Source organism: Panthera onca, chromosome D1, assembly GCF_046562875.1.
Source record: "Panthera onca isolate mPanOnc1 chromosome D1, mPanOnc1 haplotype 2, whole genome shotgun sequence".
Taxonomy (NCBI): Eukaryota; Metazoa; Chordata; class Mammalia; order Carnivora; family Felidae; genus Panthera; species Panthera onca.
Window position 1 is genome coordinate 57,456,052 of NC_138348.1, and position 14,201 is coordinate 57,470,252.

At 50.5% G+C, this 14,201-nt stretch overlaps 1 protein-coding gene and 1 long non-coding RNA gene across 11 annotated transcripts in view; one reads left to right on the forward strand and one right to left on the reverse strand.

Moving 5' to 3' along the window:
• The window catches only part of LOC144612921 (uncharacterized), an 89,480-nt gene that overhangs the window by 24,692 nt on the left and 50,587 nt on the right, over positions 1-14,201 (forward strand). For 2 of the 4 annotated variants that reach the window (XR_013550123.2, XR_013550126.2), the window contains exon 2: positions 6,662-6,874. The exons of the other annotated variants lie outside the window; for them this stretch is intronic. This is a non-coding gene — a long non-coding RNA (uncharacterized LOC144612921). The remainder of the gene's footprint in view (positions 1-6,661; positions 6,875-14,201) is intronic. 4 annotated transcript variants of the gene reach the window in all.
• The window catches only part of C2CD3 (C2 domain containing 3 centriole elongation regulator), a 145,823-nt gene continuing 138,605 nt past the window's right edge, over positions 6,984-14,201 (reverse strand). For 6 of the 7 annotated variants that reach the window (XM_078433101.2, XM_078433098.2, XM_078433102.2 and 3 more), the window contains one exon: positions 6,984-7,811. In XM_078433101.2, the coding sequence (XP_078289227.1) occupies positions 7,671-7,811 (141 nt within the window). In that variant the 3' untranslated portion in view covers positions 6,984-7,670. The remainder of the gene's footprint in view (positions 7,812-14,201) is intronic. The other variant, XM_078433104.2, reaches the window with a different exon arrangement.

A 14,201-nucleotide genomic window follows, 5' to 3' on the forward strand; every position in this document is an offset into this window, starting at 1 on the left:
CCTGAGGTGGGCACAGTGTGCATTGCTTTCCTATGGGGCAATAGGAAAACTCTGATCCTGCGGTGAGGAAACCTGAGCTCCTGCCCTGTCTTCATGGCTTACTAAGGGTGGTGGGACCTTGGATATGTCATTTAACCTCTGGGTAAATGAGAATAATATATTACCTGTTCATCAGTGATAAATTGGTTGCCAAAAGAGAGGGGTGACCATTCAGGTCTTCTTTCAGGACTGCTATCAGCAACTCTGGTTCTCCCTGTGCTGTGCCCTCCCCCTACATGGCACCTAAACTCTTGTGCTTGCTGCCACCTTTCCCTGGAAAAGCCTGTTCTTTTTTTTTTTTTTTTAATTTTTTTTAACGTTTATTTATTTTTGAGTCAGAGAGAGATCGAGCATGACTGGGGGAGGGGAGGAGAGAGAGGGAGACACAGAATCGGAAGCAGGCTCCAGGCTCCGAGCCATCAGCCCAGAGCCCGACTCGGGGCTTGAACTCACGGACCGTGAGATCGTGACCTGAGTTGAAGTCGGACGCTTAACCGACTGAGCCACCCAGGCACCCCTGGAAAAGCCTGTTCTTAAGAAGAAACAGATGTTCAATTTCATGCTAAGGTATAAGTGACTATCTTAATGATCAGGTATTTCTTGACTACTACAGTAGGCACTAGGGAAGGAAAGATATGGAATGGATCCTGTTTGGCCCTTGCCCTCAAGGAGCTTGCAGATAGTGTTGAATCATCCAGGGAGTTAAGGAGGTGGGATAGAGGAAGAAGGGCTGAGGTTGGAACTCACCAGCCAGCAGATCCCAGCCTGGTAGTCTGCGTCATAGTGTGGATGGACAACTGTTAAATCATGCCCGGAGGAAGAGGATGCGTTATTTTTATTTTCCAAGCATGAGGTTACATTTACAATTTTATTTTTATTTTTTAAACTTGATGTATGACTTACATAGGATGACTGTATGCATTTTAGTGGTCACTGAGCCGTAAAGGGAATCATGCATCGATTCTAAATGTTAGGCCCAAATGGCAGATGCAGGAGGAGGTTTTCTGGATGGGGACCTAACCTAGTGTCCAAGCATACAGAAGTCAGATAGTGTCAATTCCCTGTTTTAAAACTATCCAGTTCCCCTCCTTATTCAGAACAAAGTCCCATGTCCCTTGTGATGTACCTGGGCCAACAGGGAGCACTTCATGGGTATTGCCTAATGGGCTGGGTCTTCCTGGGGAGGCCTGTTTTCCCCAGGCCTGGGGGTTGGTTTGGGGGGGGGGGAGGTGGGGAGGCTGAAGTGTCCAGAAACTCTTTTGCCCCCGCTGCCTCTAGTCCCACACCTTCTTGTTGATTAACTCATTAACTGCAATGGTTTCCCCTCTAGATAGGGATCCCCAAAGGCAGGGACGGGGTACGTTATACTTATCCTGCTTCTCTGTGTAGCCTGGTACAGGGATGGCCCAGGGCTAGAGGGTCCCAGGGAGGACCAGCTGACCAAGGAACCCTACTTGCTGAAGTGGAGAAATGGGAAATCAGAGAAGCCCACAGTGTTCTTCGGTGGAGGGTCTTGAATGCCAGGGCTGTACTGAATCTAGCAGAGAATGGGGAGTGGTTGGTGGCTCTCAAGTAGAAGAATGACACCATCAGACCTGTGTTCATAGCATGCTGGTGCAAATGTTAAGGCTGGACCAGAACGAGAGATCGGAGACACAGAGCAGTGAGGAGGTTGTTGGAATGATGCAGCAAGAGATGTTGGAGCCTCAATTCAGGCAAGAGCAGTGGCCAGGGGTGAAGCTGGAGCCTACTCTAGAGGCAGTCCAGAGCCACTCGTGAGAGGCAGAATGGACAGGCATGGACACAAGTCAAAAGCCATACTTTGATGGGAGGGCTCTAGAACTTTCATTGGTCAAGTTGTGGTGGAGAGGGAAGCCACCATGGTAGACTCAGGTAGGGGCTGCTCTGAGGTCACTGCTCTCCAGCCTCCTTCCCCCTATACTCCAGCCTCCTAAATTGATACGTGAGGAAACCTAGCAGCCAACAGAACTTTGCCACTGACAAAGGTGAAGTTGAGAGCAGAATCTTCTCTCGGTGTCTTTGTGGGGGCACTTGAGGGATGGGATGTTCCAGCTGCACAGCCTACCATAGCAGCACGCCGTTAATGTCTGCTCAGGGCTTCTTGCATGAGGCACAGTGCTCAGAGCTTTATAGGTATTGACTAATTCAGTCCCTTTATAAGGCTATAAGGTAGTTGTCACAGTTATTCCCACTTCATAAACAAGGGACCTCAGCCGCTGAAGGCTTCAGCTAGTCATAAGACTGAAGGGATGGGGCTGGGATTGGAGCCCAGGTCTGTCTGACACCTGTGCCCGTTCCACTGTCCAGAGCCCTAGGCTTCAGGGAGAGCTCAGGATCCCTGGAGCTGCTTGTTTACAGCGTGGATTCTCAGAGGCCTTTCACACCAGAGATCCTGATTCAGATCTGGCCTGGGCCCTGGGGATCTGTTTTCCACGGCAGCTCTGAAGCAGGGGTCAGAGGACCCCATTCTGAGATGCCCTGCCTGATCTCACCCTCCTGGCAAAGCCTCCATATCATCCCCGCTGAAGAAGCCACCCGAGTAGAGGTCTCTGGGCTCTGTAACCTCCCACTATGCGACTTGGGTCAGGCCTCAGGCCAGAGGTGCCCCCATCATCTCTACTCAGGACAGGGGTCCCAGGATGCTCATGGGGCGAGGACTTAATGCTCTGGAGGAAGTCTGGGGATTCTGGGCCAGACTAAGGAGAAAGCCACTTCTTATCTATGGGGATTTGCAAAATCACAGAGGAGGCAGCCAGTAGAAAAAGGGGGGAGTGAGTGACACAGGGGTTGGGGTTGAGCCTCAGCCCTGCTACGGTGCCCTCATTGCAGTTACCCCCTCTTGACAAGGTGGGGGAGTAAGGAAATCTACCGGGTCTGTAGTGATCCCAGGCTAGCGATCCCCGATAGCTCCCGGCTGCTCTCTGTAAGCTGCTGTGAAAAGCAGAACGGTGGTGGTGGAGGAAGGGGTCTTACCTGTGAGTCCAGCCAGGGGAGGGGAAGCACAGGGCCTCCTTAAGACTCCTTAGCGCTCCATCCCAGGAGGCGACAGCAGGGACCTCGTTGCCCCCTTGCCATTCACTGTTGTCTCTGCTGCCTCTGTCTTGGCACCTATCTTTATACACTCCAGCTGACCTGAAACCTTACCCTAGAGAAACTAGTTGACAGCCTGATCACTTGACAAGACTTGGCTGGCCAGTGAGTGGAGGGCGGTGAGGGGAAAGGTCAGAGTTCCAGATCTGGTTTAGTTCCTCTGACTCGAGGTTCTTTAAAACAGCTCCTTCCAGCTGCTGAGAGAGCTACCTCAGGTAATAAAGGGTATATATGGGGATAGGGGTTGGACCTGTCACCGCTGAGAATTCAAAGGTCACGGCCACTCACAATAGGCTGGGCAGGGTTCTCCTGGACCTCCCAACATTAACAATGATAGTAATGGTCATTTCTTGGTGGCTACTATGTGCTAGATACTTTGCATATGTTATTTCTATTTTTTACAATCCTATGAGGTAGGTACTAATAGGATTCTAAGTTTTTTTTTTTTTTTTAATAACAGCTTTACTGAGATATAGTTCACATCCCATTCAATACATCTATTTAAAGGGTACAATTCAATGGTTTTTAGTGTTCAGTTATGCAACCATCATCACAATTTTAGAATATTTTCACCAATCTCCCCTTATTCCCCACCCCCGCAAATCCCTGGGTACATCAGCAGTCACTTCCCTTTTCCCTTTCCACCTAGCCCCAGGCAATTGCTAATCTACTTTCTGTCTATAGATTTCTGAATCTTCCATATAAATAAAACCATACAATATGTGGCCTTTTGTGACTGGCTTTTTCAGTTAGCATAGTACTTTCAAGGTGCATCTGTTGTTAGAGCACGTATCAGTACTTCATTCCTTTTGATTGCTGAGGATCCTGACATTTGGAATGCTTATTTTACAGAGAAGAGAACTGGGTCTCAGGGAGACACAAGGACTTACCCAGGTCATACCGCTAGTATGTGGCAGGGTCCAATTAAATTATAATAACATCATATTCTGGGCCTATCTGCCGTGACCATTACCGTCTCTGACGTGACACTTGAAGGCTTCAGCATGGACACTGCTGAAGGGAGCCAAAGGGAGCTGGGGAAGGTGTGTGAAGCACAGCAGGGAGGGTCCCCAGCAGCTCCTACCATAGGCTCCATCGGTAGGCACTGAGGGGGAGGGTGGGGCCCATCTGAACCTGGGACCCAGGTGGCATAGAAAAGAGGAGGGTAGGGGGACAGGAGAGGAGAAGGGGAGGAGGGTGGGAAGGGAGCTAACTAGGTGGGGCAGAGGCCATTTCTGGACTTGGGCACAGAGTCATGGCCACAGGGCAAGTGGTCACAAGTCCAGACAGTCAAGTGCAAAGCCAGGGCTGTGTCCTCTTCCTTGGACCAGGCCCTGCCCCTCACATCAGCAGCACAGGCACTTGTGTTATTTCTTTTCTTTTTTTAAAAAAAAAATTTTTTTTTAATGTTTATTCTTGAGAGAGACAGAGACAGAATGTGAGTGGGTTGGGGCTGAGAGAGAGGGAGGCACAGAATCCGAAGCAGGCTCCCGGGCTCTGAGCTGTCAGCACAGAGCCTGACGCAGGGCTCGAACCCACGAGCTGTGAGATCATGACCTGAGCCGAAGTCGGATGCTCAACCAACTGAGCCACCCAGGTGCCCCAGCACTTGTATTATTTCTAACACAGGGAAGGGGCTGCTAGGACTGCTGAGGTTGGGATCAAGAAGTAGGTTCTGGGCTCCAGCTGGAAATGCTGACCTGAAGGTGGTGGGTGAATTGCAGTGGGTATATGGGGAGGGATAAACAGTAGGAGCTCAAAGAGGCTGTGGACCCTGGTACCCAGAGGGAGGACTCAGCTTACACTGGCTTGGGAGGCTTCTTTAAAAAAAAAAAATTTTTTTTTTTAAATGTTTCTTTATTTTTGACACACAGAGTGTGAGTGGGGGAGGGGCAGAGAGAGGAAGACACAGAATCCAAAGCAGGCTCCAGGCTCTGAGCTGTCAGCACAGAGCCCAGCGCAGGGCTCGAACTCATGAACCATGAGATCATGACCTGAGCCAAAGATGGAGGCTTACCTGACTGAGCCACCCAGGTGCCCCTGGCCTGGGAGGCTTCTTGAGGACAGGGCCAGGTGTGTCTGCTTTGGCTCCCTGTCCCCGGAATCCAATAGGCGCTGAAGTTCCAAGGTTGGCCGCAATGGGCTGGGATCATCCAGCATCTGGTGATCAGAAACACCCATTTTCAGGGCTCTGCAGAGGCAGTAAGTGCCTGATGGGAAGCAAGGGGGACTGTAGCTATTGTCAGATATGTACCTCATTCCCTTAACCCACGCTGCATGGCCTGCAAGGCTTTTCACCTCTGAGTTGTCACCAGGAAAGAGATCCAACTTTCAGGGAGAAGATACTGGTAAATAACACACTTTTTGTTTAAGTCGAGGTGGTGGTTTTCAGACCCTTGGGGTGCCTTTGTCATTGGGGGCTGCCCTGAGACTGGGTAGGAGGAGCCGCCTGGGTGGGAGCAGCCGGTGTCCTCCTGTGGCCTTATCCTAACTTGACCCCTATCAGGTTATTTACAGGAGCTGCAGCAGGATTTGGAAGGAATATTCTTCACCTGAGGCTTAACCCCTCAGGCCTGAGCCCGACTACCCCTCTGTAGGTTCTGTGTGGCCTCAAGGGTGGTGGAGCATCCCCTTCCCCCTTCCTTGAAAGCTCCCACTGTTGACCTGAGAGGAGGCACTGGGGAGGGGGTGAGTGGTGGGCCGAAGGCTGGGGGATGAGATGAACAAATGAAGGGCACCAGCTCGGTCTGAGGGCACTTCCCTGATGAGGGGGCACCCTGTGCCTCCTCGGGGTTCCTGTGTTACCCTGTGCCCCCTAGGGCACGTCCTGCCTGTCTCAGAGTTGGTGTGCTTGCCCATCTGCTGGTTTGCTCCAGGACAGTGGGGGAGGAGTGGGAGGAGCTGACATTTTCTCAGCTTCCACTAAGTGCCAAGTGCGGGCGAAGCACTTTCACAAATGTCATCTCGTTTAATCTTCACAACAACCCTCTGAAGCATTATTATCTGTGTTTTACAGCTGAGGCAACAGTCTCAGATGGAAGGACAGTCAAGCCAGAGGGGACCTGTCAGGGAAGTGGCAGGGTCAGACTGGCTTCTTCTCTATCTCTAGCGGTGTGTGGCCCTAAGTGCCCTCCTGGTTCTCTCTGGGCTCATCTGCAGACTCAACTCTTCTAGGAAGCCTTCCTTGGTTGCTCTAGCCCACATGGTCTTTCTCCATGAATTCCCCCAATTCAGAGCACTCACTGGCTATACCCTGTGTGCAGAAGCCTTGTGACATCTCTGAAAATGTTTTGTGTGGTGATTCATTCCTAGCTACATAAAGACGCAAATGACTTCAGTGAGTTTCAGTTTCTAAAATGGGAATCATGTTATGTAGGTTATAGAGTTGTTTTGAGGACTAAGTGAAATACACTGTGCTTGGGAGAGCGGGGCCTCCATTTTAGTTCTCTTCCAACCTTTTCTCCCAGTCACCACTCTGCATATCTTTGCCCCTTTCTTATCTTCCCCACAGGCCCCGTCTACAGTAGCTGCTCAAATGTTTAGAGTCTGACAATCTTAAGCCAGAGCTACCCATCCTAGAGAGGTCAAGGATTCTGAGACCTATTCCAGCAGACCGCTCCACTTTGCTGATAGATTTGAGGCAAAAGGTGTCATCCTAATCTGGACCAATCTGACCTTTGGGGAAGTTCAGAAGTCTCATGGTGACCCGGGCCCCCAGTTCCAGGTGAGCTGAAAGGACTATGGTTTTCAAGCTTTCCTCTGGCTGTTAGAGCACAAATGGATTCCTAATACCCCAGTCCAGTGGCCAACCCAGAAGATAGCTGTGTACAAAATACAAATACCAATATGATTTTATTCAAACACAGGTAGGAATAATGACCTTCAGAGCTGGGTAAAAACAATAAGTTAAAAGCATGGTTAGAATTTAAGATAATCAGGTTAAAAAGTCTAAAGGAGGTGATTCTCCTCTCCTTTTCTATTGATTAGTTTAACACAGCATAAAATAATTTATAGCTATAAAATATGCTTATTCCTAAGCAAGTCAAATGGAGGTGGCCCTAGGATTTCCTTGGCTATGCATGATGCACAATCTTCACTCCCTCCTCTACCTTGCTCTAACTTTAAGGCAAAAGTGGCCCATGATATTCAGGCAGAAGGTTGCCTCAGGTCAGCAGCAGGTTACCAAGGACATTGGAAAGAGTTTCTCAGCCAAAAGATGCCTGCTCAGGTCCCTTGGTCAAAAGATGGATGATTCCACTTGGGCACTGGAGTCCGTTTTGTTTCTAGCCTTGCCTCACTATAGAAGGAAGAAGCTGAAATCCTGGCAGGTGGACACTGGGCTGGTTTGGGACGTTTGTCCAGTCTGTGCTGGATGGGTCTCAAGGCACCCAAGGGCAAGGCTGGTGATGGTTTCAGGGGTCTCACAGCCCTGAAGGAAGCAGACCTCGTGCCTCATGCAAGCCAGACGAGGCCGAGGGCAGGTGGACAGGTGGGTCCTTCCCTCGGTCTCTCAGGTTTCATTAGTCTTTCTGGGAGTATTGGGAAGAAAATATCCGTGCGATCCTGCGAGTTTCTTCTTCAGGCAGGTTGGGAGGCAGCGAGTTAGGTCTGGGACGAGCAGGCCTTCCAGACAAGGGTCTGCTGGAGGCCTCACTCTTGTCCTGGAGAGGAAGAAGTCAGCTAGGTTAGCATTGAGGATATGGCACCTCCAAGAAATGACTTTGATTACTGTCATCTTTTGGTCCTTTGGCTAATATTGACATAGAGCTGACTGGTTTACAAAGCCCTTCACGTACTTGATCTTGTTTAACCCTCACCTCTACCCTGTAGGTGGGTACATCATTCGCAGGTCACAGAGAGGAAACTATAGTTCAGGCTAAATAAACTCAAGGTCGCATAGTTTGGAGTAGCAGAGCCAAGATGTGAACCCTAGCTCAGACTCTTTCTGTGCCTCTGGAGGAGTCTCCTCTGGGACAGGTTTAAAGCCTCATCCCTTCTCTTGCTGAATGAATCTAGGTAAGTCATTTGTCTTCTGAGTTGTAATTGTTCCACATGTGACCTGGGAATATATTTAACTGCCAGGGAGAAGATGTTGGTGAATAATACACTCTCTGTATGGCCACTGGGAGTTCCTAGAACTGCCAGGTGACTGACATAGGGCACACCCATGGCCCTGCTACCAAACTTTTCCTGCCTTGGGATGACAGGGTATCACTAATTCCTCTTTAAGGTCTTAGTGTACATTTGGGTTATGCCATTGTGGTCTTCTGGACGCCTTTATAACTTACTCTTTTGCTCATTCAACCCACCCCCCCTTTATTTTTGGTGCCAGGTTCCTGCCCTGAAGGAGCTCAAAGCTGTACAGAAAAGTCACCCCAGGTAGCTGGCTGACAGCAAGGTCCCAGGGAGGAGGTGGAAGCCTAGTAGGGGAAGTGAGAGTGCTGAAAGGAGATGGGAGTTGTCACCACAGGCAAACTTGGCTGACTTCACAGCATGTAGCCTGCCCTGGAATTCTAAATGCTAACCTCTAAAGGAGTGTATACACCCTGAGCAAACCCTCAGCACTGACAGCCCACAGGTAGGGTTAACTGAGAACCAAGAACAAAGCACTGCTAGGGGCTGGGCATGCCCAGTAGAGTGGAGAAGATACAGCTCCCTGTCTTCTAGGCAGACCTAGACTAAAAGGGAAAAAAGGAAACCCACCCTTTGCTCACATTTGTAGTTCTTTCTTCGAAACTATGAGAGGTACCCGTACCCCATAATGCCTCAGGCCATGGTAGGCCAGTCGCCCAGTGCTCCTGCAAGACATGGACTGGGTCTGATGCTTATGACTCCAACTGGGCCAGGTCCAAGACAGGAGCGTGGTTAACTGCTAGACCAGTGAATGGGTGGGACCAAGCCTTGGTGACCAGAGGTTTAAATTGCATGGGGAGGAGGCTGCCTCTTGCAGCAAACATCTTCATTCATTCTAGAACCAGTGGTTGTTGGCCTACCATGTGCCAGGCCCTTGGTTAAGTCAAATCCTCTCAGGGGCTCAGCAGCACTTTAAGTCTGCATATTCCCCTCTCTACTCCCAAGATGCACGCCTGTTATTTCATGAGCTGTTTAGGATTTAGAGGTGACACCAAATCCCATTCCAGTCCCCAGGGCTACACTGCAGATGGATCTTCTGGGTCACCAGCTGTATCTTACTTTCCATTTCTTTCTCTGCTGCAGTGAAAGGGGACTAGGGAGATGTTTGTTCTGTAAGCCAGATGGGAAAACAGGCCTAAGAGCATGGTCCCCTGTCTCTTGTGTCCTCATCTGCCAGGAGAGAAGCATTCTGTTTTGGAGACGCTCTAATGGGTCTAGTTCTCCATCTCTGGATGGGCCAAGTACCTCAGTTCATGAGATGAACATCAAAAGACCTTTTTCGGTGACTCAGCAAACCTTTCAGGAGCCTAAGATCCATTCAACCTGATCACCTTTTAAGGACAATAGGTACCCCCGGTTCCTGTCCCCACAGGGCTGCTCAGGCTAGAGGAGAGACAGACGCCAACATATCTAACAATCAGAGATGAAGCTTAGAACTTGGGAGCATAGAGAAAGGGGCAATCCATAACAGCCAGGATGGACAGGGGAGGCTTCACACAGAGGTGATATCTGAAATGGGCAGAGTTTCAGCAGAGCTGGGGGGGTGGGGTGAGGTCATTCCACTGGAAGAATAGCACAGCATGAGCACAGGCCTGCACCTGCTGGCTGGGCCAGCAACTGCCCTGGAGCTGAATTGTGTGTGGCTGGTTCAGCCAACTACCCAGCACCCACACCTGGACCCAGCAACCTAGGGGGCCCTTATCTGTATGGCCCAGGGACAGGGCTTGGCTCTGTGTACTGGGCAGGGCAGGGGTGTGGAAAGACAGAGAACACACACTCAGCAGCATTTGGCTTTTGTTGACCTCAGTAGGGTCTAAAAAACATCTTGACTAGGAGTAAAGGTTCTTTCATCAGAGCTGTTACCCCAAACACACAACTTGGAAGGGACTGGGCAGAGATGAAGTTGCTTGAAGTAGGGCTACTCCTACACGTACTAACTGTTCCTCTGAAATACTCCCATGTTCCTGCTGGAGCCCTGCGTGCCCAGGTGCCCACAAAAGAGCGGGGACCCAGGATCAATACAGCTGCCTGCCTTGCTCAACTTTCACCCTCTTGCTGGCTGCCTTCCCCTAGGTTAGGACGAGGACTTTCTTGGGGCTAGAAGAGTAGCAGATTCAGCAGCCGTAGCCAGGAGCAGGGAGGATATGGGACAAGACACATAGACCAGGGGCCTAGCCCTGTGGGGCAAGTCCAAAATTTGACCACCTAGCCCACTGCAGCGTGACTGGGCTCCATGATCTGAGTTCACCCTCCGCTCCTGCATAGCCTATGATTTGCAGGAATCTCAGGTTTCCTAGAGAGGCAGGAGGAGTCTGCATGGAAGCAGGATCATCAGACTGAGGGGCTGTAAGGGCCTTGAAGTCTGGACAGTGGGTGTTCTGTATGGGGTAAAGTCCGTAGAAGGGTACTTTCAAGAAGAGGGACCTGAAACAACATGAAGGTGGAATTTGAAAAAAGAAGACGAGAAAGGGTCTTCCAGGTAGAGGCTGGCTTAAGCAGAGATATGAAGAAATAACTGCTAGGAAAATAGTGGGGGTGGGTTTGGCTGAGTGCAGGTATGGAGAGAAGACAAACCCAGAGAAAGGCGCTGATGCTTGCTGGGGGAAGTTCTTGAATATCTGGAGAGGAACTGACCTTATTTCTCTTAACCTTCCAGTGAACAGGGATGTAGGCATGGGGTGGGGGGTGGGGGGTGATTACTGTCCTAGGCTGAAGGACAGAACTGGCTTTACTGTGGTCTGGGTGTCAAGCATAGCAGCAGGGCAGGGGCTCCCAGACTGCCCCCATCAAATCCACCCAGTTCTCTCATTAAATTCTCCCACTTTTAAATTTGGGGACCTGTTGTTTTCCGGGCATCTGGACACCCAGGCCATGAACATGAATAGGCCTCTGTAGCCTATTATTTCAGTCAGATGTGTTTGTCTCATGGTTATAGGTAGAAACCTGCTGGGATGAAAATAAAGCATCATGTACAGAGTAAGGAGTAACAGTGGCAGGAAAATCTGGGGCTTCCTCAAATCAAGAGGCTAACTCTGTCCTGGGGAGTTGGTTTCTCCTCCTGGCTCTACCACTTCTTAGCCAAGTGGCTTTGGGCAAGTCACTTTCTCTCTGGGCCTTGGCTTCCTCATTTGAAAATGGATCAACATGAGCAGATAATGTAAGGGGAGGTGCTCTGTAACCCAGGAACTTCTCCCAGCCTGTGGGTCCCTCTTTGGCCAGGTCCCTGTGATACAGTGTCTTCTCCAAAATCTCCTCAGGAAGGGCCAGCCCTCTTCTTTGGTCTGAAATGTGGTCTGATCCAAACTGCTGTGTTCTGGGTTCTCTTCACTCCAGGCCCCCGATGGATGCCCTTGAATAGAGCACCTGCTCCCAGGAAGGTGGTAGGTGCACGTGTCCCCACTCACCCCTGCTTCAGGGTGTTCCTGGGACTTTCTCAGAGAAGAGGCTGTGGGGTGGAGCGGAATGAACACTGGTCTGTGGCCAAGCCCAACTGTCCACTTGCCTGATGCCAAGACACAGTCTTTCTTGGTCTCAGTATCTTCATTACCAGATGGAGCTAAGAACCGTTTGGCCTTCTCACCTCAGGTCTACTGTGAAGCTGAAATGAAATTCAGATGTGACCAAGGCTCTGGCCGGGGACAACTCTTGCTAAGCTGGAGCTAAAGCTGACACCTGCTACAGAGAGCAAAGTGAGGCCTTGCTCTTCTCAGACCTCACTCCGGGTAGAGTAGAAGTAAGGTCCTGTACCTTCCTAAGGCATGCCCAGTGCTAGGCCAGGCCTGGCCTAGCTCTCCCCTCTCTACTGCCCCCTGCCCAATGAACCTCTGGGGCTGGCATCTGGGCTGAAGTTTTATTCTTTTCCAGAGGAGTTCCCTTAAGTGACATAAACACTGATTTAGGAGCTGGAAGCAAAATTTTTGGAAGAGCTGAAAACTAAAAGTAAACAGCTCCCTGATTCCGGCTGCCTAGGTGGGCTTGCCAACGGATTGCTGCCTCAGAGACAAGTGAGGGCTCAGTACAGCTGCCTGCCTTGCTCAACTTTCACCCCCTTGGCTGGGTGCCTTCCCTTGGAGTGGCTCCCAGGGTCTTCTCTGAAGGCTAGGACTAGGACTTCCTTAGGCTAAAAGAGAGTAGCAGATTCAGCAGCCGCAACTAGGAGCAGGGGGGAAGTGAGGACAGGACAGAGACCAGGGGCCTATCCCTGAGAGGCAAATCCTAAATTTGATCACCCAGCCCAAATGCAGTGTGGCTGGCTCCACGCCTTGAGCTCCATTCCTCACCACCCCCTGGTCCCTCCCTATTCTTCCTCTGAGAAGCCTTCCCTGACAACAGGCCTATTCCACAGGGACTAGAGCCACACTCTCTCACCCTGGGCCTCAGTCCTCACACCCTCCCCCCCATACAGAATGAAGAGGCCTGACTAAATCAAGACTTCTCAACCCTCTGAAGCCACACCCTGCCAGTGAGAGGGCTCAAAAGTCCAGACTCCTGAGAGGGAAGGGTTAAAGTGACACTCCTGGAAGAGGTCCTGGTGCCTCCCAGACTCTGGCCTCAGAGTAGCTCAGGCAACTTGAGCCCAGCACCCGCCCAGGAGTCCTGTGGGCCCTTTCCCTCACTGTGCTTGCCAAGCTGCATTCTGGGCCAGGGTGGGCACCAGCCAATTCTGGCTGTTTCCCCTGACTTCTGTACACCCTTGGCTAGGGAGCTCATCTCCTCCTGAAAGCTTTGTGTGGCCTTTATCAGAAACCCTTGGACCTTTAGGACTCTTCTTGGCACCCTGCAGAGGGCTAGGGACTCAGTGGCTCCAAGAAATGAGGCAATATGTCAGGGCCTCCTGCCCTAAGAGGGACATCTCAGCCATCAGGCCCAGACCACAGGCTGAGGCGAGAGGACACTGGGCTCAGGAAGTTCCCTTGGGCCCCTGCTGATGTGATCTGATGATTTTGTAGAGGCTGGGTTTCTCAACCAGGATTGTACATCTCCTAGATGCCTCCTGGCTTGAGGAAGGGAAATTCCTTGGGCTTCTGTGAGAAAAGCAGCGGACTTAAAAGGCTTCAGACTCACAGACCAGCGGGGCAGAGACTTCCGAGGCTAGGGATCTGTCACCCTCCGGTGGGAGTGGTGTGTCATCCTGGGCCTCTAACTCAGGGTCTGAACTGAGCACAGTCAACTGCTACAGCCCTGAAAACTGTTCTCCGTATATCAGGGGTGCTCTGTGGGGCCTAACTTCCCAGCTTCCAGTTCTTGGTCCTAAGCTTTTGATCACACCCTCATCTCTTAGTATTTCATCCTACCGGTTCCCCCCAAAGTGGAACAACGTAAGAGGGAAGACGTTTCAATAATAATGATGATAAAAATAACAATAACTAATACTCATATAGTTCTCTCTTATATGCCACGAATAACTGTACTTTACATCTCTTACTCAGTTAATCCTACATAAAACAAATCCTAGGAGGCAAGTCTCTTATGCCCATTTTTTAAAAAAGTGTATTTATTTTGAGAGAGAGAAAACACACACGTGAGTGAGTGGAGGGGCAGAGAGAGAGAGAGGGGGAGAATCTGAAGCAGGCACTGTGCTGTCATGCAGAGCCCGACATGGGCTTGACCGCAAGAATCTCATGAACTGTGAGATCGTGACCTGAGCCAAAACCAAGAGTCGGACACAACCAACTGAGCCACCCAGGTGACCCTTATTCAGATAAAGGAACCAAAGCACAGAAAAGTTAGATAGCTTGCCCCAGAAGGTTCCACAGCTAATAAGTGGCTGAAGTTTAAACTTAGGCTTCCTAGATTCATAGGCCACCCTTCTTGCCACTGTACAAAACTGCCTGGTAGGAGAGAAGAGAGAAATATAGTCACAAATTAAGTCTGTGGTGCCTCTGGAGAGACCATGCCCAAGATTCCTCAGAAACCCA